The sequence below is a fragment of the Staurois parvus genome, unplaced genomic scaffold (assembly GCF_062004578.1).
Source record: "Staurois parvus isolate SC_StPar_1 unplaced genomic scaffold, SC_StPar_1.0 ptg000403l, whole genome shotgun sequence".
Classification (NCBI taxonomy): Eukaryota; Metazoa; Chordata; class Amphibia; order Anura; family Ranidae; genus Staurois; species Staurois parvus.
Window position 1 is genome coordinate 5602445 of NW_028318199.1, and position 25981 is coordinate 5628425.

The window sequence follows — 25981 nt, forward strand, 5'->3', positions numbered from 1 at the left end:
AAACACCACTTTAGAGATCTAGTTCTGATCAATTTCACTTACAGTGAGGCTCTACTCTTTGGTGGCCATTTTATAACCTAAAATCATTCACCCCTAGATGTACAAATAGCACTTACCGTATCCTTTGGTGAATACATCCCTGGCAGATTTTCCTAAATCAGCGTAAGAGGGAGGTATGGCCATTTTCTACAAAGAGAAAAATAGGAAAAATGTATTTTTGATTATAAGAATTCAAGGCCAGGTTATGAAGAGTAATGTACTAGAACAGGGATCTACAAACTACGGCCCGGGGGCCAGATGCAGCCCTTTGCTTCCCCTTATCTGGCCCTTGGGGCACTTTTTCTCCCACTGATACAAGACACTATTCCTCTCACTGACACCAACAAGGGGCATAATTCCTGCTACTGACATCAACAACAGGCGCTATTCCTCCCATTGACACCTACGATGGGGCACTATTCCTCCCATTTACACCTACAATTGGGCACTATTCCTCTCACTGAAACAAACCATGAGGCACTATTCCCACTGACACTAACAATGGGGCACTATTTCTTCAACTTACACCAAGAATAGGGCACTATTCCTCCCCCTAATGCCAAAGATGTATTGTTTACTCCCAAAGACGCAGGACAATTTCTACTCCCAATGGTCACAGTTTGGCCCCCCTAAAGTATGAAAGCCAGTAAACTGGTCCTTTGTTTAGAAAGTTTGGAGACCCCTGTACTGGAATATAAGTCCAAAATAACACTACCGTAGACTGAGGGTTTTACACTCCTAGAAATCCTTTACAATATAATATATACTCAAACAGGATAGGTGAGACATCCTTATAACCCCTAGATGGGGGTTAGGTACTCAGAACAGTACTCAGGTAGTGAGGTGTGAGCAGTATTGTGACCTTGGGCCAGGATAATGTACCACAGCGGGTGTGTCCATAACACTCTGGGATGTACAGCTAAAAGTTTTTCAGCTTTACATAGAAGAGGGTACAGATTAAAACCCCTGGCTTCTTTTTGTTATCTGTATTTTCACTGGGATAAAGCAGATCTTCACCCTTTAGGGCATGTTGGGCTTCCCTGCCTCCTCCCACAAATGGAACACACACACCTCAGCATAAATGAGTACACCCCTTTTAAAAAGTAAGATTTTAATTAATATCTCAATGAACACAAGAACAATTCCCAGAATTTTGACAAACCTGAGTTTTATAGAACATTTATTTAGCTCATTACATGAAAGTAAGGTTAATAATATAACTTAGATTACAAAATCTTCAGTTTTACTCATATTAGTTGATGCAAAAATTAATACACCCCACAACAAAAACTAAATACATCTAGTATTTTGTATGACCTCTATGATTTGTAAGGACAGCACGAAGTCTTCTAGGCATGGAAGGAACAAGTTGGCGACATATTGCAACCTCTTTTTCCATTCTTCAAGAACAACCTCTTTTAGAGCCTGGATGCTGCATGGAGAGTGATGCTCAACTTGTTGCTTCAGAATTCCCCATAGGTGTTCAGTTGGGTTCAGATCAGGAGACATACAGTGGGGATCAAAAGTTTGGGCACCCCAGCTAAAAATTTGTATTAATGTGCATAAAGAAGCCAAGGAAAGATGGAAAAATCTCCAAAAGGCATCAAATTACAGATTAGACATTCTTATATGTCAACAAAAGTTAGATTTTATTTCCATCATTTACACTTTCAAAATAACAGAAAACAAAAAAATGGCATCTGCAAAAGTTTGGGCACCCTGCAGAGTTAATATCTTGTATTGCCCCCTTTGGCAAGTATCACAGCTTGTAAACGCTTTTTGTAGCCAGCCAAGAGTCTTTCAATTCTTGTCTGAGGTATCTTTGCCCATTCTTCCTTACAAAAGTCTTCCAGTTCTTTGAGATTTCTGGGCTGTCTGTCACGCTGCTCTTTTAAGGTCTATCCATAGATTTTCAATTATGTTGAGGTCAGGAGATTGTGAAGGCCATGGCAAAACCTTCAGTTTACGCCTCTTGATGTAATCCCCCGTGGATTTTGAGGTGTGTTTAGGATCATTATCCATTTGTAGAAGCCATCCTCTCTTTAACTTCAGCTTTTTCACAGATGGCATCAAGTTACCATTCAAAATTTGCTGAAATTTTATTGAATCCATTTTTCCTTCTACTCGTGAGATGTTCCCTGTGCCACTGGCTGCAACACAACCCCAAAGCATGATTGATCCAACCCCATGCTTAACAGTTGGACAGAGGTTCTTTTCATTAAATTCTGTGCCCCTTCTTCTCCAAACGTACTTTTGCTCATTCCGGCCAAAAAGTTCAATTTTAACCTTATCGGTCCACAGAACTTGTTTCCAAAATGCATCAGGCTTGTCTATATGTTCATTTGCAAAGTTCAAACGATGATTTTTGTGGTGAGGACGTAGAAGAGGTTTTCTTCTGATGACTCTTCCATGAAGACCATATTTGTACAAGTATCTCTTTATAGTGGAATAGTGTACCACAACTCCAGTGTCTGCCAGATCTTTCTGGAGGGATCGTGCAGTCAAACGTGGGTTTTGAATTGTTTTTCTCACAATCCTGCGAGCTGTTCTGTCTGATATTTTTCTTGGTCTTCCAGATCTTGCTTTAACTTCCACTGTTCCTGATGACTGCCATTTCTTAATTACATTCCGAACAGAGGATATTGACATCTGAAAACGCTTTGCTATCTTCTTATAGCCTTCTCCAGCTTTGTGAGCGTCAACTATTTTCGGTTTCAGTTTTCTAGACAACTGCTTAGAAGAACCCATGGTGCTGATTGTTGGGGCAAGGTCAGATGAGTCTGGGCATTTAAAACCTTTGAGATTGACATCACCTGGTCTTCCCAGACGATGATTGAGAACAATCCATGACACTGGCAGGTCTCAGCTTTGCAAAGGGGGCAGTGCATGCTATAAATTCTGCAGGGTGCCCAAACTTTTGCAGACACCATTTTTTTGTTTTCTGTTATTTTGAAAGTGTAAATGATGGAAATAAAATCTAACTTTTGTTGACATATTATAAGAATATCTAATCTGTAATTTGATGCCTTTTGGAGATTTTTCCATCTTTCCTTGGCTTCTTTATGCACATTAATACAAATTTTTAGCTGGGGTGCCAAACTTTCGATCCCCACTGTACTTGGCCACTGAATTAATTTCACCCTGTTCTTCTTCAAAAATGCAACAGTGGTCTTAGATGTGGTTTTGGATCATTGTCATGTTGAAAAGGTGCACAATGACCAAGGGCACAGAGTGATGGTAGCATCTTATCTTTCAATATAGAGCAGTACATCTGTGAATTCAAAATATCATCAATGAAATGCAGCTCCCCGACACCAGCAGCACTCATGCAGCCTTACAGAAGGACATTGCCACCACCATGTTTCACTGTAGGCACCATGCATTTTTCTTTGTACTCCTCACCTTTGCGACATCATAGAGTTTTGAAGCCATCAGTTTCAAAAACATTTAATTTTGGTCTCACCACTCCAGAGAACAGGGTCCCAGTAGTCTTCTTTTTCTGCATGGGCTTTAGGAGAGGCTTCCTTCATGGATGACACCCATGTATGCCATTCCGCTGCAGGGTATGCCGTATTGTGTCATGGGAGACAATCACCCCAGTTTGGCTATTTCTTTATCTAACTGCAGTGAACTTGTATGGCCGTAGACAGCCTGGACATCTCTGTGAGATGGTTGCAGTTTTATCATTGTTACATTTTTTATCACTTTTGCTACAGTATTCTGACTGATGAGTAAAGCTTTGCTGATCTTATTGTAGCTTTCACCTTTCTTGTGTAAAGAAATTATTTTCTTTCTCAGGCCTGGTGACATTTCTCTTCCATGTGGTGACATTGATGACAGCATGAAATGGGAAGGGATTTTCTTTGTTAAGTAACACCCTTTTATAATTAACTGTCTGCTGGACACATGTTTATTGAGAATTCAACTACAGGTGAGTCTAATTATTCATTAATTAGGATTTTGTTGTCTAAAATTTAGCTTGGTTCCTAAGACTTTCACTGAGGTGTATTCATTTTTGCAACATGGTCTTGAATGAATTTGTTAGAAAAAATACCTTTTTTGTGTGTGCAAATTAACAAATCTTGTTTGCAATCAATGGTCCCCATTAGTGGGAGTATTTTGTAGTATAGTGTCCCATAGAAAATGTTGATTCTGAAAGGAAAGTAAAGGTTTTCTAACAAATATGTTGTGTTGTACTCATTTATGTTGATTTATTTTTTTAAGCTTTATTTGCACTGTTAAGCAAAGGGTAAAAAGATACCGAGAGCGCTTTTCCCACATGCGCACAACGAGTGCAACCAGGGAAGTCTAAAAACATACAGATGTGCCAATGGGCTCTGCCTGGACCTGAAGGCTGGGCCATGCCCATGGGTACACCTCCACTAAACGCCATATTGGTGGTGCCTGAGGGGTTGGAGCTACCTTGGAGGCAGACTTCGCTTCTGGCAAAGTTCTGCTTTAACTCATCCCCTCTATTTGTCCTAGTGACCACTATTAACTAGACAGAATTTATAGAATATGCAAAATGTTTCAGTCAGTGAAATAGGAGGTGAGGGTAAAACTTACACAGGAGTTTCTAAAAGTGTATCTAAAGCCAGTTTTGGATAAAGAGTTAAAACCTCTGTTAGGCTTCAGTTGTTGCCTTTGACTCTGCTGGCAAGATAACCTTTTGTTGGCCCTGATGACCATTGTCACCAGTAAAGAAAGTGCTAGGAAATTTACAATTTTACAGTTGTCACTAGAATAGGAATATGTGAGAAGTCTTCCAATGGGGACAACAGTTCTGGCGACTACTGTCTGAAATGATAGTACTCCTCCCTGTGAACAGTTTTGTTTTCGGGCCAATGCTAGGGCCTGGAAGAAACCAACTATTCAGATTGCGGAGATGAGGAATATTATGACCACCCTCATGATTCATGAAAAAAATGTCGAGTATCCTTAATGATTCTCATCCTCGGTTCCTGAAAATTTGGAGCCCTTGGTGGTCTTACGCTCACCCTTCACTTCCTGAATACCGTTTGGGTTCGGACCAATTTTAAGTGGGGTCCTTGCACTCGGGTTCTCTTAATACAGTTTCTTTCTTTTTGATCTTCTCTTTCTTTCTTTTCCTAACTGTGCTTATTTCCTCCTCGCTCCTCTGAGATGTTATCCCCCCTCTCTTTTCCCCTTCCCCACAGCTCACTACCGCAATTTACCTCGGCTGAGTATTTTACACGTGTTCTTGTTGAAGGCTAATCTGTTTATATGTCGTTGATTGGACTATATACTTGACAGTTGGTCCCCTGCGAGGATCCTTCTTTTCTCAGTGATAGTGATTGTACTTTGTTATTTCTTCAAAACGCGAAAAACCAATAACAATTATTGTACAAAGAACAGATTTGTTTTCACTTCCTGTTATGTCTTCAGGACATAAAGTGAATATAAATCCCCTCAAGAGGGCACCAATACAATATAAAAACAAATATACTGAAAGAAGCTTTTATCATCAGAGTTGTAGAACAGAAAAAAAAGCAGAAAATAAACAAATTTCAGTAAAGTGAATCTTCAATTCTCAGCTTAGTACCCCACAACAGAAATGTATATGTATACAGAAACAAGTACTAGGATAAGTCACATTTCCCACACTACAGCACAGTCCTGATGACTCCTAGTAAAGAGATTATTTTTTCTCATTCCAAGCTACTGCACTTGCTGTGGTATGCTGTGCAAAGCATACACTGTGCATATTTCCATGCATAGCACATTTAGGTAGTCACGTATAGTGCAACAGCAATTAACCACGATGGCTGGAAAAAAGAAAGGAAATAATGATGAATCAGAGTCAAACCTATTCTATCCAAGCAGCATGTCAGCAGTGATTCATCACGCAAGCATGGCTTGCCACTCCTAAAGCCTTCTGGGTAGCCGGCCATTTAACATTCTCCTAGTGAAAGACGATTAGTGCTTCCTACCTCTGATGTAGACATGAACTTTGAATTTACAAGGAATATACTACTTATTGCATACTTGTCCTTTGTTAAAGAAAGATTTTTTAATATGTTATATATTAGAACACACAGTATAATCCATTATATTATCTAAAATCATTATGACAGTCTATAGATCAAACCTGGAGAGCAGAGAGGAGCAACCATAAAGATCATTGCGTTTATTTTATTTTTTTTGAAAGATTAAAAAGTAAAGCCAGAAATACATGGATCAAAATTTGGCCGGTCCAACACAGACCACCAGAATTTCGATCCATTTATGGGTACCCTGGTTGTATAGAAATCGATCTATGGACCAAATTCTGTACATCCACCCTGTCGGGTTTTTCCCGAACAATCAATGCCATTGGCTATAGCCTGCAACACCAATCATTGTGTTCTTATGGCGCGGAAGGTTCCCTGCTGTGAGAACACAATAACACAGCAGGTGTGATTCCCCAATCCACCTCAAATGTGTGGACTGGGAAATCAGCACGAATTGTTCATTTAACCAACTGGTTAAATAAAAAATAAATGTATAATGTATGCCCTGCTTATGTAAACATTATGACAAATATCTTATATAACTTTGAACATGTTAAAGTAATTTTCAAATATTCAGTATCCTAAAGGCTACTTGCACACTAGACTTTTAACCTGTGCACCAGGAGGCACAAGTACAGCATTCAGCCCCACTGCCAGAAGCCTGTCAAAGTTTATGGCAGGCTGAAATATGCTGGAGCTTGATGCTGCACAGGGTGGTACTTGTGTTTAGTGTCCCATGTATAGGAAGTATGCCCTGAATATGGGTGTTCAATACAGTGCCCAACCGCAGCATATTTCAGCCTGCCGTAGACTTTCATGGGCTTTATTTACAGGGGCTGTATGCAGCACTTGTGCTTCCCAGGTGCACTGGGATTGGATGCACACGGGCTAAACGCCCAGTGTGGAAGAAGCCTAAATCTACTTTTACACACATTCCGCACAGATTTTGTGCATTCTGTCCCAGAAAGAGAAGAAAGCACACACCCGTGAGTAAAACAGCACACTTACACAGTTATAACACTTTTAGCACACATTTGACCCCCTGATCGCCCCCCACCCAGTTACCCATTCACTACCCTGTCACCAGTGTCATTAGTACAGTGTACAGATTTTTTTACTGATCACTGTATTAGTGTCACCAGCGACTTCAGCTAGCATTAGCATCAGTTAGCGTCCCTCCCAGATAGCGTCAGATTGCCCGTCACTACATCAGTCATCACATTTAACCCCTTGATTGCCAGAAACATGTTCACATACACAATGAACCTCCATTGCTAGTATACTATCTGAACGAATCAATATCTTTGATCAGATCAGCACTATGCCAGCATTTACATTAGTATAGCGTCCCCAAAAACGCAGCGTTAGCAGGATCAGCCCCAGCACCCTACACTTTCCCTACCAAAAAAGTGCAGTGTCAGTAGATCACACAATCAGGCCTGATCTGTGTTAGCACTTGCAGGAAAAGTTTTTTGTAGCGGTTCAAGCAGTCCTTGACAGCCAGGTGCTCTTTTTTCCGTGAGTCGCACTAGGTACCTATAAATTTAGTGGCCAAAATGTCCAAAGAAAGGTACTCTAGTGAACAGGCCTACAGGATTCTGAGCATGTCAGATGAGAGCAAAGGGGAAGGCTCACTAACAGAATCTACCTCAGAATATGAACCTGTAAACAGCAGCAGCACCCTGACAGATAGCTCAGATGATAGAGTCCCTGATAAGGTCAGGCATACCCGACCCCATTCCCAGGTTGCTGAGATGTTACAACCGCATATTGATTCTCATATGCAGCAGAGTGCCAATAATAGTGCCACTCTATCTTTTGGTGAACTGGCAAGCACCAGTGGCCTAGTACATCTTGGTCTTATACTGTACATACCAGCACTTCAGTATCACTTGGTGACGTGGTGAGTCCCATAAGTGCAGTACAAGCTGGTGCAGAGGCGAGCACAAGTAGTGTCCCGCAGCCAACAAGAATTCGCACACTGGCCCATAGAGCCCCTAGTGTCCTTCTGAATGTGCTTGCAAATCCTGATTGGCAGCCCACAAATTCTGCAGCACCCATACTTCCCCCATTCACTGCCCAACCCAGAATTCAGGTGGAAACAGCTCATTTAACTACATCCCTTGATTTTTTGGAGCTGTTTTTCACAGAAGATCTGTATGCATTGATTGTGGATCAAAGCAATTTATATGCACAACAGTTTATCGCCACCAACCCAAATTCAAACCTTGCCAGACAATTTGTATGGAAACCCATTACGGTTTCCGAATGTAAATTTTTTTTTGGGTCTAACCCTCAACATGGGCATTACTAAAAAAAAATTAATTGCGGTTGTGTTGGTCCACAGACCCAATTCATCATATGCCCGTGTTCTCCGATGCCATGGCCAGGCATAGATATGATAATATAATGCAGTTTATGCATTTCAATGACAATTCACTCTGTCAGACCCTGAATTTGACTGGCTCTACAAAATGCGGCCCCTCGTAAATCACCTTAACCAAAAACTTGCAGATGTCTATACTCCCCAACAAAACATCTGTGTTGATGAGTCCCTCATTCATTTTTCTGACCGCCGTGCATTCAAACAATTTCTTCCCAGGAAGTGTGCCAGATATAGGGTCAAGATGTATAAGACCATTGAGATGGCAACAGGCTATACATATAAGTTTTGAATTTATGAAGGAAAAGATAGTCATGTGGAGCCCCATGGATGCCCAGACTACATGAGGAGCAGAGGCAAGATAGTTTGGGACTTGGTGACATCCTTTTTCCATATGGGGTACCACTTATACGTGGACAATTTTTATTCAAGCGTGCCACTATTTAGACATTTGTACAATCTTTGAATTGACGCATGTGGCACCGTGCGACCTAATCGCCAGGGCTTCCCCCAATGGCTTGTATATACTCATCTTAGAAAGGGGAAAAAGCCTGTTTGAGAAATGAGGAATTGCTCACAGTGAAGTGGAAGGACAAACGGGATGTTTTCGTCCTGTCTTCCATTCATGCAGACACGACCATCTAAATTGCCACGGCAACTGGTGTTGTTGAGAAGCCCCTGTGTCCATGACTATAACCTTAATATGGGAGGGGTGGACTTCCAACAACCAGATGATGAAGCCGTACTTAGTTTACCGAAAAGCCAGACGCTGGTACAAAAAAGTGTATTTATTTCCCCTATAGAACGCTTTTGTGCTTTACAAATCAACTGGACTTAGTGGATCCTTCCTAAAATTCCAGGAAGAGATCATCACAGCCCTTTTGTATCAACAAGGTGTATGGCCCAAACCCCCAACCGAGATGCAGTTAGCCGGCTATATGAGAGGCATTTTCCCAATGCCAAAAAAGATGTCATGTCTGTAGCAGACACGGAATTAGGCATGACACCCGCTTTTTTTTGTCCCTCAGTGGAGGGGATTTTGGGATTTTTTCTTTACCAAAAGGCATGTAGCAAAATAAAATGTTATTGATTTTATTGAGTTTATTGGATATTTTTTATGACAGTTTTTTTCCTAAATCTACTGCCTTTTTTTTTTACAGCACAAAAAAACCCAAAAAACCAAGAGGTGATCAAATACCACCAAAAGAAACCTCTATTTGTGTGGAAAAAGGGCATAAATCTAATTTATGTACAGTATTGCATGACCACGCAATAGTCAGTTAAACTAGCACAGTGCCGTATAGCAAAAAATGTTGTAAATTCCAATATCTATACCATTTGCAGACGCTATAACTTTAACACAAACCAATTAATATGCAGTTATTGGGATTTTTTTTATCAAGAACATGTAGCAAAATACATTTTGGCCTAAATTTATGGCGAAATTTGAGTTTATAGGATATTTTTAAATAACAGAAATAAGAAAATATGTTTGTTTTTCAAAATGTTCGGTCTTTTTTTTTGTTTATAGCGCAAACAAAAAAAAACCCAGAGGTGATGAAATACCACCAAAAGAAAGCTCTATTTGTGTGAAAAAAGGACATAAATGTTATTTATGTACAGTATTTCATGACCGCAAAAAGGTCAGGTAAACTGTATAGCAACTGCTGTATAGCAAGAAATGGTGTAAATTGCAGTATCTATACCATAATTTGTAGATGCTATAACTTTCACACAAAGTAATCAATATACACTTATTGGGATTTTTTTTACCAAAGACATGTAGCAGAATACATTTTGGGCTGAATTTATGGCTAACAGAGTTTACTATATATTTTTATAGCCAAAAGTAAAAAATATTGTTGAAAAAAAGGACATACATTTCGTTTGGGTACAAGATTGCATGACAGAGCAATTACCAGTTGAAATAGAGCAGTGCCGAATAGCAAAAAAAGGCCTGGTCAGGAAGGGGATAAATCATCTGGAGGGAGTGGTTAAACTACTCAAAACTGTGGTCAAGCAAAGTAATGCAGGCCATAAACGGTTCGTTTATCAGCCAATTTTCCATCCAAAAAACGAAACATCGTTAGTTCTGTAAACCGATGTTTTCACCAATGATTGCAAAAATCGGCCATTTTTCACGAATTTCCCAGCATGACAGATAAACAAAATGAGGAGCAACAGCGAAAATTGGCCAATGCCATTGCCCCACTAACAGTGTGGAAATTGGCCGATTATTCTTTTGGACGAAAAGTCGGCCGATAAACGAACCGTCTATGGCCTGCATAAGAGGTGTGCAATGGGTGGGAGGGAGGCACTGTGGTTTCCGAAGGAGGAAGACTGAGGTGGTAGAAACATAGTAGGTGCTGTGAGTGGGGTTGAGGGTAGTGTTGTGGCCTAGGTGGTGAGGTCAGTAGAAAGGAGGGTTAGGTGGGTAGGAGGTAGGTGCTATGAGGGGTAGGTGGGAGGGAAGACACTAATACAGACACCTCAAGCAGGGGGTTTAGGAAGGCACTGTGACCAATGTTTGAGGTGGGTAGGAGAGTGGTGGTGATCTGGACCACCACTCCTGGAGGCTATGGTAACAAAAAATATTGTTTTGTTTTATGCAAAAGCCCTAGAACTGTGCACAGGGCAAAGCTGTGTTTTGCACTGATAGTAAACACTTATTCACACATTAATAAGATCCATACCCTTGGTAGTAACCTTCAAGTGTGCTACAGTAGCTGATGCAAACTGGATTAAATTTAACCTCTTTGCTGTTGCTGTCAATCAGAAAAGAAAAGGAAGGTTAGAGACTGGACTTCAACAGCTGAGGCCAGTAATGATTCTAATAGACACACTAAAAATTAATTACAGAAACATTTATGAAGTCTGAAAATAAATATAGTTTTATGAACTTAAGGCCTCTTGCACACAGAATTAAAAAAAATGCCATAATTTTACAAATCTGAACACAGTTGCATTGTTGTCTATGAAACAATGCACACAGCTGTATAAAGATCAGTAATACAGCGATGAGTACAGAGCTCTAAAATAAAAATGTAAAATTTTATGTTTGAGTGCAGTAATTTATTTGCATACTGTGTATACATACGTACACTGTAACACTGGCAAGTAGAAGAGATGGAAGAAGCGTTTATACACCTTTATCTTTACAAAACATCTTAGTCAGGATCTTTTGACAAGATCCTGATTATAAACTTTGGTAAATTAACATGGCGTGTGCAAGAGAAGCCTTAGGCATTTCCAAGTGTTATTTATGGATCTGAACACATTGTTTTTAATGGTGACATAATGTGCATTGCATTCAGATCAGTAATGCAAAATCCAAAAATCTGTATCTGAGGGAATATGAATACACATATACCAGATGCAGGAATTGGAAAAAAAAATAAAATTTGAAGTATTAAAAGTATTTACTGATCATTATACAGTAACTTTTGTTCTAGAAAAAAAAAAAACAGATAATGGGATTAGTTACATTTTTACATCCATGTGAATGTAGCCTTAAATAGACACTGTCACTTCGCCCATTCTAGGCAGTGTCTGTGTAATGCTGCCCCAGTCCCATTTATATTCACCTCTCTACCAATCCCCTGAAGATTTTAAAAAGGAGAAGTATGGCCAAAGGGGCACATGTAGTAGAAAGGTCTGAGCCCTTCCTTACCCTGTCCAAAGCAACAATAAAAGATTTAAAAAAAAATCCCCGTGCATAAAACCTGTGTGTAAAATAGGATATGCAATTTCTGGATACCAAGCACATACAAGATCATGGGGCAGTCAAGCCTTCACAAAGTCCATCTCATAAAACATAACATATACAATGTAAAGTAGGCTAAGGGTAATAGTTAAACCCTTTTGTATTTACAATACTGTTGAAAAAAAAAAACGTACTAAAAGTACTAAATACACAGCATTTTTTTACCTAAATGCCTTCAAAGCGTTATGGTAAACACCCCAGTACGTTCACTACCTCCTCTATTCCAAACATTTACCTACAGCCTCCTGTCACTACTGCTTGGTCCCCTGTCGGTCAGAGGCAGTCCCTTAAACATTCAGCTTGAAGAGGAGAGTTGAGGGTGGGGCAGGGGTTGGTTTCTGCAGTTGTCTGGCAGGAGCAGGGAATAGGGGCATGGCTTGGTGGGCACTATGTGTTTAAATGGATGCACATAGCCCCGGCTGGAAGCACATGCACAGGTTTTTCCTTAGTAGCCAACAAGCTAAGGTAGACACCTGTAAGCGGGTGCTCTGGCTCTACAATCTTCAGTCACGTGACCTGCATATATATATCCCAGGTACTTCTAGGCATCAGTCTGCTCTACCCTGCCCTTCCGAGCTCTGGAGATACCAGAGTACTAGTAATGCTTTTATACAAGATGAGTGCAATTTGTTTGTTTAAACAAAATTTGTGCATCAAAACAACTGTTTACCAGAACAAAGCTTCTTGTCCTTAACCAGAAAAGAAGGACTGGTGCACTTTGTGTCCCATGTGAGTCAGACCTGGAACTGGTCAACCAGCAAGGAGTGTGACCTTTTCTAATTGCACAGCTTTAGCTTTGAATCACAGGGAGCATGTCTGGTCACTGCAGAGAGACTACCGCTTTCACAAAGTGCATAGCAGTTCTTCTCTGTAGAATTGCCAAGATGTTTTCTTAACCATTTCCATACCAAGCACTTTTACCCCTTCCTGCCCAGGCCATTTTTCAGGTTTCACCGCTCTCACATTTTGAATGACAATTGCACGGTCATACAACACTGTACCCAAACTAAAATTTTATAATTTTCTTCACACAAATAGAGCTTCCTTTTGGTGGTATTTAATCACCACCGGGGTTTTTATTTTTTGCTAAATTAACAAAAAAAGACCGAAAATTTTGAAAAAAAAAACAAAACACGTTTTCTTTGTTTCTGTTATAAACGTTTGCAAATAAATAATTGTTCTTCGTAAATTTAGGCCAAGATGTATTCTACTACATGTTTTTGGTGAAAATAACCCAAATTAGGATGTATTTTTTAGTTTGTAGGAAAGTTATAGAGTTCACAAACTATGGTATAGATCTGAATATTGATCAATCCTGAAGTACTGACAGCCAATCTAATTTCTTGAGGTCTAAGAATGTCAGAACAGTGCAGATATCCCCCAAATTACCCCTTCTTGCAAAGTAGACAGTCCGACGTACTTCATAAGAGGCATGGCAAGTTTTTTTAAGATGTATTTTTTTGTCATAATTTTTCGGAAAATGAAAAAATTAAAAAAATTATTTTCACTATTTTTTTTTTACATACTGTCACCAGTGCAGTACAGCATCATCATATAACTGGCATGGCAGTGATCAGGGACACTGACTGGTGACAGTATGAAAAAAATATATATTTTTTAATTTTTTAAAAAAAAAATTATTATTTTTAATTTTTTATTACTTTTTTTCATATTTCACTACAGTAACATTGTACTAGTTTGGGGAAGTGATCAGTATTTTTATTTTTTTTTTTACACAATTTGCTTATAGCAAAGAATTACTTTGCTATAAGCAAGCATTTACCTGAATGACATCGATTCATTCAGGGTTTTTTTTTTTTTTTTGTGCTTAGCTGTGATTTGGCCACAGCTAATCACATGACATGTGCATGTGATCGCTGTGACCATTCACAGCTAGACACTAGGCATGAATGAAGCCATCCATTGTATACAACTGTCATGTGACCCGCTGTGATTAGTCACAGCAGGTCACATTGTACCGGCAACGGGGGGGTACTCAGATCTGTCATCGGCCATGCCTGAGGTACACAGCCGGTGACAGAACGCGCCGCTGCGCGGCTCTGCAAGCGCGAAAACTGCGCATGTGTGGGAGGACGCCATATGGCGTCCACCCGCAAATCTACAGCCTTTTCCCGGCTGCCAACCGGCTATTGGTTAAAAAAATAAAAAAAACACAGGCTGTAAACTTTTTTTTCAGTTTACTTAGCTCATTTAAAACACAAGTTCAGTGGGCTTTAAAGCTGAAGTTTAGTTAAAAGATTTTTCAGCCGGACTAACTATGTAACTATGTCTGGACCAGTCCAAGCAAACTATTTCACCATTAGGTTAAACTATTTACCCATATGTTGCTTTTGTTACCCATATGCTGTTGTTTGGTTTCAGGCATGTCTGCCCTGAGCTTCGTGCCCCCTGCTGACCTGTGCTCTGATTGGACACAACATGAGTTTGTCAGCAGGTTTCGTCCAATGATTTTGGCAGAAACCTGCTGATTGGCTCTGTCCACTCACAGCACACACAAAACTGCATAAACAGAAGACCAATCTGGCCATTTCTTCTCCCTGAAAAGCAGGGATAAAAAACAACCAGATCTGTGAGTAAAAGCAGCAAACATTACACTTGGTAGGTACACAGTTAACTCCTTCATTGTCCCTAGATGTTAAACCCTTTCCAGCCAGTGTCATTAGTACAGTGTACAGTATTATATCTGATCACTGTATTAGTTTCACTTGTAATGTCAGTCAGTTAGTGTCCCTCCCAGCCATTGTGTGTTAGTGCTAGATTGCCCGACACACTATCTCAGTCCAACTGTAAGTCGCCATTACAAGTTTAGGATCTATAGCTGCATAAATTTCAGTATATATATATATATATATACACACACACACACACACACACACACACAAATAGTTGTTAGACGATAAAACTTTCATACGAACCAATTAATAAACACTTATTGGGATTTTTGTTTACCAAAGACATGTACAGAATACATTTTGGCCTAAATTGATGAAGAAATTAGTTTTTTTATTAGTTTGGCTAAGATTTATAACAGAAAGTAGAAAATATAGTTTTTTTTTTATATAATAAAAAACCCTGTGGTGATTAAAGACCACCAAAAGAAAGCTTTATTTGTGTGAAAAAAATTATAGAAATCTTATTTGGGTACAGTGTTGCATGACTGAGCAATTGCCTATTAAACTAGCACAGTGCTCAATAGCAAAAAAGATGCTCTGATCATGAAGGGGGTAAAACCTTCCAGAAGTCAAGTGGTTAAAGTTGACCTTGAGATCAGCTTCAAGCTGTATTCCAAAAAAAAAAAAATAATATATATATATATTATACACACACACATATATATACACAAGCATTCAAAGTGGTGCACAGAGCGGGGGGAACTTCAGGATAACGTAGATGCCCTTTCCCACGTCCACTGCTTGGTTGGGACAGTTGCTCAGCCGCAGTGGCTTGAGAGGGGGAGGCATATGTGACATTATGAAAGGTGAGGTGATCGATGAACACTATGTGTCACCTCGCATGCGGTCATATCTAGGACATTAAGGTGGAGTCCAGTTCGGGTTTTCCAGGCCACTATGGCAGAGGGGGTTCCGGACCGGGTTTTGTGGTCCACTGATGACCACCAGCAGGTGGTATAAATAAGGCAGGACTGGAGCAAGAAGTTGCTCTTGGCATAGGACTCAGAGAGCCATATCTGAGAGAGCTATGGATCAAAGTTTGCATTGTACAAGAAAGGAAAAGGTTTACATATGGTTTTCTTTTTGTTGGTGACAGTGAGAAGCCCTTCACCGTTGAGAGAGGAATCTCCTATGTTTAGTTAGTGCCTGGATGGCGACGGTTTATTTTCCTTTTTGTGTATGATGCTTGCAACCTTTTAAATAAAACTGACAACAGTCAGATTTTAAGAAAGCCCTGCTGTCTGGACTACCTTTTTCCATATACACACATACATACACACTGTTTCCCTGAAAATAAGACATAAAACTATTTTTGGGAATTCCTAAAATATAAAACCTACCCCAAACACAAGACTTAGTTGTGATCATTCCCAGGGCTGGTGGTGGCATAAAGGGCAACTTAAAGAGCCATGGGAGAGACAGGAGAGAATCAGCGATGCTGGCGCTAGAGGAAGCGAGGTGGCAGCAGAGGGAGCAAAGCCGAATAAACCACTGTTTCCTCTAGCGCCGGCTCCTGTCAAAGGCAGAGTGATAACAGATGTACACCGCCTGTGAGGAATTGATAGTGAAAGCGCGCTGGCCAGCACTTGGTTACCAAATTGCTCTTGAAAAGGTAATTGACCCCTAATTGACCTGATCACCCTATTCTTAACTTTTCCACTCACTCCTGTCTTGTACATCTTCTACTGGTATTATAGTACTGGTATGCTATTAGGTACGGAATTATTGATATGGTATGATAGTATGGTATTCTGGTACCGTATTATAGTATGGTACCATATTTATTGGTAGATTTAAACAGAATAATATTTGACCCTAGACAAGATGAGTGCAAAAAGAAAGCTATTCCGTTGAGTACAAGAAAAAAATTGTAGAGGACTTGTGCAGCAAGAATCTTATGGCTTACTTCAAAGAGAAGATGTTGGATCTCTGATTGGTCCGAAAACGACGAGCAGATTACAACAACCTTAGTCCACAGGTGGACGTGGGAAATGCTAAGAAGCGCAAGTGTGGATCAGGTCGGCAAACATTATTTCCAGATTTGGAAGACATTACCTGTGAATGGATTGCTGACAGGAGAGCAAAGGCTTTGGTTGTGCGCAGGGCTGATATTCAAGTATTTGCCCTTGCAATGGCACCAAAGTTAGATATCCCCAGAAGAATTCAAAGCATCACAACATTGGCTGGATAACTTCCTTCAGTGACATGAACTGTCTCTAAGAAGAGTGACAACACTGTTCAAGCTGGAAGATGCTGAAGTTGTTAAACATGCACTTGCATTCAAGTCCTTTGTTGATGGCATCGACTTTTCTAAATACCAACTCTCCAACATGATTGCTATGGATGAAACTGCAGTGTTTATGGGCCAAGGATCTCAAACGACAATAAATCAGATGGATGCCTCGTCAATCTGCATACCCTCCACTGGTTACAAAAGTGCACGCGTTACCTGTATTTTGGCAATACGTCTGGATGGAAAGAAAGTCACATCTCTAATCATCACTAAGGGCAAGAAAGATGGGATTGAACGTGTTTCAGGCATTTATGTTCTTGAAACGGAAAAAGTCTGGTGCACACAAGCAGTTACAAGGAAGTGGATCGATTTAATGCTGCCACTTTTTTTGCAAGGTGTTCAAAGAGGTCTGCTAGTCTGGGATTCAGCCAGCACTCACCGCGCTAAAGACATGAAGAACTTCCTTGCAGAGAGAAGAATAGATCAAATAATGATTCCTGCAGGAATGACTGCCTATCTCCAGACTCTTGATATTGCAATAAACAAGCCATTCAAGGATGATTTAATTGAAAAAAGAATGGAGAGAAATCAGCTTTGAAACTTTGTGAAGCCTGGCCTGCAAGAGGTCGTGACTTGGATGAAGAATTTGTGGGATAAAATCACTGACACCTGTGTTGCCAAGGAACTACAAGCAGGCTACCTGGACAAGAAGTGTTCCTTTAAGGAGAACTCTATTGCTAGACATGAAAGATTGGTCATTGGTTCTAAAAGAAATGGAGTTACAAGAAAATAAGGCCAGAATTCAGGATTTGGAGAGTTATGAAGATGTTCCAGAAGAAGATGACATGGCTGTATTTGAATAAATGTACGGTATATGTTTGTACATGAATAACCGTAGATTGTTGTACATTAAAAAAAAAGACATACCCCGAAAATAAGACCTAGTTTTTTAGCCAAAAAAAAAAAATATATAAGACAGTGTCACACAGTAAACATGAATAAACATATATATATTTAAAAAGGAACTTTTCTGCAAATAAGCCTGCAAAGAATTTTAACTGTGATCAGTGGATTGTAAGTGCTCCTGCAGATTCTTCTAGCTCCTTGTCTGTACCAAGGCATGGATTTCCAGTTTGAGAGCTGGAGGAAGTGTGAATGAGTGAGTGTGGCAATCTTATATTCCACTAATAACTACAAATCCATCTGTGGCAGTGACAGATGGGATATGTAGTGTATTCATTCACAACTGTGCACAAAATTCAAATTTAGCAACTGCCACCAGGGAAAGGGACCCCACATGCTCCTAGGGGCTTGGTTTGGGGTGGGGGCAGCTTGGCACCATGTTACACCAAAAATATAGCTGTAACATGCCCTAAAAAGGCGGACGTAGCCTTTAACTAAACTTCAGCTTTATTTGTGTAATTCTAGAACACATTGTTTAATAGCATTCCTATCCAATGCACATAAATTTCACATAATGTAAAACCCACACATTGTTGAAATGAGGGAGAAGCCTTGTAGCAGGAGTAAATGTTAAGATTTTAGATGCACGCTCTAATAAGTGCATTCGCCAAAGCCTGGGATTTTATAACCTTGTGGGATATGTTTATGCAGCAATTCAAAATAACTTCAATTTCGGCACCTCAGAACAATGGTGCTAAGATATCCGATATAAACAAGTTCTGCTGCCGCATTGGAGAGTGCCAGCCTCCTTCTGCCCAGGTGTCAGTGCAGCACTTAAATTCCAATCCAAGATATCACTACCACACCATGTTTAAACAAAGAGATCAGACACTATCACAAAAAAGCCAACATTTCAAGGCCATTTCGCCACAGAATCTTTTTCTCCGAAAGACATTATAGGCTGATAGGTTATTTAGCTTCTGTGTAAATTGGCCCTAGTATGTGTGTGGTGTCCTTGTGACACAGGGATCAGATTGTAAGCTTCTAGAGGGCAGGGAATGATATAAACGTTCAGTATGTAAAGTGCTACAAAAAAATGTCAGAGGTATATACATGTGTAGTAGTAGTAGTAGTAATAATAATAATAACAACATTGAAATATCCACATGAAGTGACAAACTCCCAAAGTATAAACAATGTGGCTGCACAACACCAGTGTGACCCTCATGCTACGGGAATGAAAATCACCAGAGGAAGTGATATCCAAGTTACATTTTCCATATATGAAAATCCCAATGTATCCTCAAACAGATTCCTGAGCCAGTTAATGGATGGCTTTCCCTTTATGAATTTGTGTCTCCATAAAACCTTGCCCTGTACACACAAGCCGAATATCAACAGAAACCAGCTGGTACAGTAGATACAACCCGACATTTGGCCCGTGTGTACGGGTCCTTGTTTAACAGAAGCCGATCTCTTGGCCAGCTTCTGTCGAACAAGCTTTCTAAAAAACAAGCAGCCGATCAGCATCCTATCCGTGCTCTAAGCCAATGGCTGCGAGCACTGACCAGTGTGTTCTGGTGGGGGGTGGTCCCCCTGTCAGAACACAATAGATCAGCGGGGAGATTGCTGTACTAAAAGCATTGCTAGTACAGTAACCTCCTGGCAAGTTCTACATCATTAAACTCTTTCCTGCCCGGCCTATTGTAGGATGACAGTCGAGCGGGATCCCTATTATCCTGGGAGGATGTCATATGATGTCCTCCCAGGATTGGGAAGCGCTCCAATGAGATCTGTCATTGGCTTTGTCCACTGGACATGGTCTATGAGAAATCACTACACGACCCACCGCCAGTGTCATGTGATGGCTGTGACCAATCATAGCAGATCATATGACAGTTGTAAACAATGATTGGCTTCCTTTCATGCCATTCCTTGCTTACAACTGTGCTGCTAGCTGTGATTGGGCACAGTGGTCACATGTACAGACTGGGCCAATCACAGCTGATCACAACAAAAACTACTGAATGAATCAGTTTCATTCAGTAAAAATGTTTGCTTACACTACCAATGAAATTCGTTGTTATAGGCAAACATAACGTGTAAAAAAAAAAAAAAAAATCCTGATCACTTGCCTAGAGTAATACAATTTTACTATGATAACAGTGTATTGCTCTGGTCATAGGAGTCGAAAACAAAAAATAATAAAAAAAAAAAAGTAATCCAAAATAAAAGAAAAAGTCTATTTTATTTAAATTTTTTTTTACATACTGTCGCCAGTAAGTGTCCCTGGTCACTGTTGCATCAGTTATATGATGACGCTGTATTGCATTGGTGACAGTATGTACAAAAAAAAAATTGTGAGAATTTTTTTTTACATTTCTTAATTTTGCACGAAATTATGACAAAATTAACTTTAAAAAACTCACCATATCTCAGACTGTCTACTTTCCAAATGCGGTCATTTGGGGGTATTTGTACTGTCCTGGCGTTTTTGGGCTTTAAGAAATTAAACAGGCCATCAGTAAATAGATTTTTAGATATATACCATAGTTTATGGTCTCTATAAGTTTCCTAACAACTAAATAATAAACACAGATTTGGGTTATTTTCACCAAACAAGAGTAGCAGAATACATTTTGGCCTAAATCTGTGAAGAAAGATTATTTATTTGAAAAATGTTATAACAGAAACAAAGAAAAAAACGCATTCTTTTCAAGATTTTCGGTATTTATTCATTTATAGCACAAAAAATAAAAAAACCCAATGGTGATTAAATACCACCAAATGAAATCTCTATTTAAGTGAAAAAAATTATAATTTTTATATGGGTATAGTGTTGCATGACTGCTCAATTTTCAAATTTCAACAGTGCTGAAAGGTGAAAATTGGCCTGGGCAGGAAGGGGGTAAAACTGCCCAGTAGGCAAATGGTTAAAGCAATACATCATGAGTAAATTTACATTTTAAGCAGTGCATGTGCTGCACTAAACAATAACCAGCATAGTATGACAACCAGTTCACATGAATTACGGTAGCAGTTATCTCTACCATGGGTCAAGCAAAGTGCCAACGGGTTTCTCGTAGTGTACATTATGACCTCCATTTTTTTTATAGGGATACAAGTCCATTAACTAACTCTGGCTTCTATATCTGAGGATTCATTCGGAAGTTCATATACATTAAGGAGCACGTTTTGACCTAACTATAACTTGAAGGTGATGTCCTCTTGTCAGTTTCACACCCATGAGTGGAGGGTCGCTCTGGTGTTGTGCAGACTCACCAGCTATGTTTATACAAACATTTCTGTCACCTCATGTGGATATTTTCAATATACTCTAATACAGTGGTTCTTAACCACTTGAGCTCCTGAGGATTTACCCCCCTTAATGACCAGGCCTCTTTTTGCTACTTGGCGCTGCACTAATTCAACTGATAATTGCGCGGTCATGCAATGCTGCACCTAAACGAAATTTACGGCCTTTTTTTCACACAAATAGAGCTTTCTTTTGGTGGTATTTGATCACCTGTGCGCTTTTTATTTTTCACGCTATAAACAAAAAAATTCCAAATATTTTGAAGAAAAACTATATTTTTTACTTTCAGCTATAAAAAAATATATAGTAAACTCAAAGTTAGTTATAAATTTAGGCCAAAATGTATTCTGCTACATGTTTTTGGTAAAAAAAAATCCCAATAAGTGTATATTGATTGCTTTGTGTGAAAGTTATAGCGTCTACAAACTATGGTATAGATACTGCAATTTACGAAATTTTTTTGCTATACAGCGCTGCGCTACTTTAACGGACAATTGTGCAGTCATGCAATGCGGTACATAAATGGAATTTATGTCCTTTAACACAAATAGAGCATTCTTTTGGAGGTATTTGATCACCTGTTCACTTTTTATTTTTGGCTCTATAACCAGAAAAAGTTTTGAAGAAAAAAATTGTTTTTTGAAAAAAAACAATATTTTCTCATTTTGGTCATAAAAAATATCTAAAAAAACTAAAATTTCATCATAAATTTAGGCCAAAATGTATTCTGCTACATGTTTTTGGTTAAAAAAAATCCCAATAAGTGTATATTGATTGCTTTTTGTGAAAGTTATAGCGTCTACAAACTATGGTATAGATAATGGAATTTACATAGCTTTTACTTTCTGACTGCCCATCACATTTCTTGAGGTGCTAAAATACCAGAATAGTACAAACACCCTCAAATGACACCTTTTCGGAAATTAGACACCCTAAGCTATCTGCTGAGAGGCATATTGAGTCCATGGAAGATTTATTTTTTTTCCACAAGTTTCTGGAAAATGACAAAAACTTTTTTTTTTTTTTTTACACGAAGTTGTTATTTAAATGATTTATTTCTCGCACAAGCCATGGGTATATGTGGAATTACACCCCAAAACACATTCTGCTACTTCTACTGAGTATGGGGATACCACATGTGAGACTTTTTGGGAGCCTAGCCACATACAGGAGCCTGAAATCCAATGACCACTTTGAAAGCCTGAAGGTGCGTAACTTCCTCACTACCTATCACAGTTTCGAAGGCCCTGACATGCCAGGATAGCCCCAAACCCCCACCAAATGACCCCTTTCTGGAAAGTAGACTCCCCAAGGAATTTAAAAAGAGGCATGGTGAGTATTTTTCAGATCTCATTTTTTCTCACAAGGTTTTGAAATTTAAAAAAAATAGAAAAAATATGTTTTTGTTTTTTTTCTTCATTTTCCAAAAACTTGTGGCAACAAATGAGATCTGCAAAATACTTACCGTGCTTTTTATCAAATTCCTTGGGGCGTCTACTTTCCAAAAAGGGGTAATTTGGGGGGGTTAGGTGCTATCCTGGCATTTCATGGCTTCCAAAACGGTGATAGGTAGTCTGGAAGTGTAATGAGGAAATAAAGCCCTTTAAAAGCCTGAAGGTGCTTATTGGATTTTGGTGTCCTGTACTTGGCTAGACTGCCAAAAAGTCTCTCACATGTGGTACCCCCATACTCGGGAGAAGTAGCAAAATGTATTTTGGGGAGTAATTCTACATATAACCATGGCATGTGTGAGCAGTAAATCATTTAAAGTGACAATTTTGTGTACAAAAAAAATATATATTTATTTTTGTCATTTTCCAAGTGGTAAAAAAATAAATTCTTCTATTGATTCAACATTCCTCTCCGCAAATAGTTTGGGGTGACTACTTTCCAAAAAGGGGTCATTTTGGGGGGTGCCCAGCATTTTGCCCAGCATTAGAAGTTTATGCCACACATCATTCACTCTTCTAACCACCTGAAGACCAAGCCTTTTTGTTCACATGAAAAAAATCTGTATTTTTTGCTAGGAAATTAATTTAAACCCCCAAACATTATATATTTTTTTAAAGCAGACACCCTAGTGAATAAAATGGTGGGTACTACAATTTTTTATGGCACATAGTACTCGCGCAGCGATTTTTCAAAAGCAATTTAAAAAAAAAATACACTTTTTTTACTTTTAATGCACAAAAACACAATATATTGGCCAATTGTTTGGTAAAATATAAAAGATAATGGTATGCCGAGTAAATAGATACCAAACATGACATGCTTTAAAACTGCACATGCCCCGTTCAATGGCGACAAACTGCAAACATTTTTAATATCCATAGGCAGCGCTTTAAAAGCCACCATTTTAGATTTACAGAGGAGGTCTAGTGTTAGAATTACTGCCCTTGATCTGACGTTCACGGCAATACCTCACATGCATGGTGCAACCGCTGTTTACATAACGGCACAGGGTCAAGGCTTGTGCACACAGGTGTGCGCGCATGGGAGGGGCAATTTTTTTTTTTTTATTATTATTTTGATTTTTTTTTTAAGTATTTTTACATTGTACCTTTAATTTTTAATTTTTTTTTTTTATCACTTTTAATGCTATAACAGGGAATGCAAATAACCCCTATAACATCAATGGGCATGGTCATATAATCTTTTTTGAGAAATCTGGGGTCTATCAGACACTAGATATCTCCTCTGCCCTTACATTATCTAATCAAACCAAAATCGGTGTGATCAGATGCTTTCCCAATTTACAAATGGCGCTGTTTATATCCTGTGAAACTGAAGTGATGAAATGCTTGTAGCTTCCGAATTCTTAGACTATAGAGATGATTGCCACCATTCTGGTCTCCAATCAGCTCTATGGTCAGCTGGCAGAAACACCGGCTGCATTCTCAGGTTCCCCTGATGGCACGGGACTGCCCGAGAAGGACGTGGAAGGCAGCGGGGGAGGGGGGACATCATCTCCCACTGCTTGTAAAAGCAATCTTGCAGCTAATTAGCTACTAGGATTTCTTTTACATGAAAGCCAATCACCAGCTGAAAAAAACGACACCAGGATGATGCCTGCAGCTGTAGGCATCATCCTGGTATAAGCATTCAAATCCGGTGATGTACCAGTACATCGCTGGTCCTTGTTGGTTATATATGCTATGTTCTTTTTTTTTTTGTATGCAGCCAGTGGACTGAATGAAAAAATAAGAAATCTCTGCAAGAAAAAGTGTGTGGTATGCCCACCATTAGGATATACCGCCCTGCATCCACCCACTTCTAATTGTGGGCACACATTAGGTCACACTTTGCCACAAGTGCCAGTTCCAAGATTGAATAAATGTCTTAAAATAAAAATTGTCCACGTATAAGTGGTACCCCATATGGAGAAATGATGACACCAAGTCCCAAACGATCTTGCCACTGCTCTGTAGTCTGGGCATCTGGGCGGGCTCCTCGTGACTATCTTTTCCCTCGTAAATCCGAAACTTATAAGTATAGCCTGTTGTCCTCTCACAGGTCTTCTACATCTTGACCCCATATTTGGCACGCTTGCAGGGGAGAAATTGTTTGAATGCAAGGCGGCCAGAAAAATTAATAAGGGACTCATCAACGCAGATGTTTTGCTGGGGAGTATAGACATCTGCAAATTTTAGGTTAAGGTGATTTGCGAGGGGCTGAATTTTGTGGAGCCGGTCAAATTCAGGGTTACCCCGAGGATGACAGAGTGTATTGTTGCTGAAATGCATAAAACACATTATACTCTCATATCTATGCCTGGCCATGGCAGCAGAGAACACGGCATATGACGAATCGGGTCTGCGGACCAATACAACCGCAATTCATTTCTTTTAGTAATGCCCATGTTGAGGGTTAGGCCCAAAAAAAATGTAAATTCGAAAACCGTAATGAGTTTCCATGCGAATGGTCTGGCAAGGTTTGAATTTGGGTTGGCAGCAATAAATTGTTGTGCATATAAACTGCTTTGATCCACAATCAACACATACAGATATTCTGTGAAAAACAGCTCCAAAAATCAAGGAGGTATGTGAAAGACCAGGATGTACTAGACCGCTGGTACTTGACAGTTCACCAAAAGGTAGAACGACACTAGTACTGGCACTCTGCTGCATATGAGAGTCATCAAAATTTACCGGCAAGTGCTAACAGAGATCAGGCCTGATTCTGCGAACACTGCGGTTTTGTGTGCAATGTATCAAGTGACAGTGACCTACTGACACTGCACTTGCTGGGGGAGAGGGGGGGGTAAGCGTAGGGGCTAAACGCAGGTGTTGGCAGGTGCCGGGGCTGATCCCACTAACGCTGCATTTTTGGGGACGCTATACTAATGTGAACACTGGTATAGTGCTGACCTGATCAAAGATATTGACCCGTTCAGACACTATACTAGCAATGGAGGTTTATTGTACATGAGCGTGTTCCTGGCTATCAAGGGGTTAAATGTGATGACTGGTGTACTGACGCGCAATCTGACGCTATCTGGGAGGGGTGTGATTTTGCGTACCCATGCCACCCTGTAGCAGTATTTCTGCTGTAGGGTGGTCAGGAAGCGGTTACAGAAGAAATTTGTGTTACGGTGCTGCGTTACTTTAACAATTGCGCGGTCATGCGACACCGCACCCAAA

At 39.7% G+C, this 25981-nt stretch overlaps 1 protein-coding gene across 1 annotated transcript in view; it reads right to left on the minus strand.

The window, feature by feature from the left end:
* The window catches only part of VDAC1 (voltage dependent anion channel 1), a 111543-nt gene that overhangs the window by 65861 nt on the left and 19701 nt on the right, over window positions 1-25981 (minus strand). Inside the window, exon 2 of the mRNA XM_089686645.1 lies at window positions 117-186. Coding sequence (XP_089542771.1) covers window positions 117-183 — 67 coding nt within the window. The 5' untranslated portion in view covers window positions 184-186. The remainder of the gene's footprint in view (window positions 1-116; window positions 187-25981) is intronic.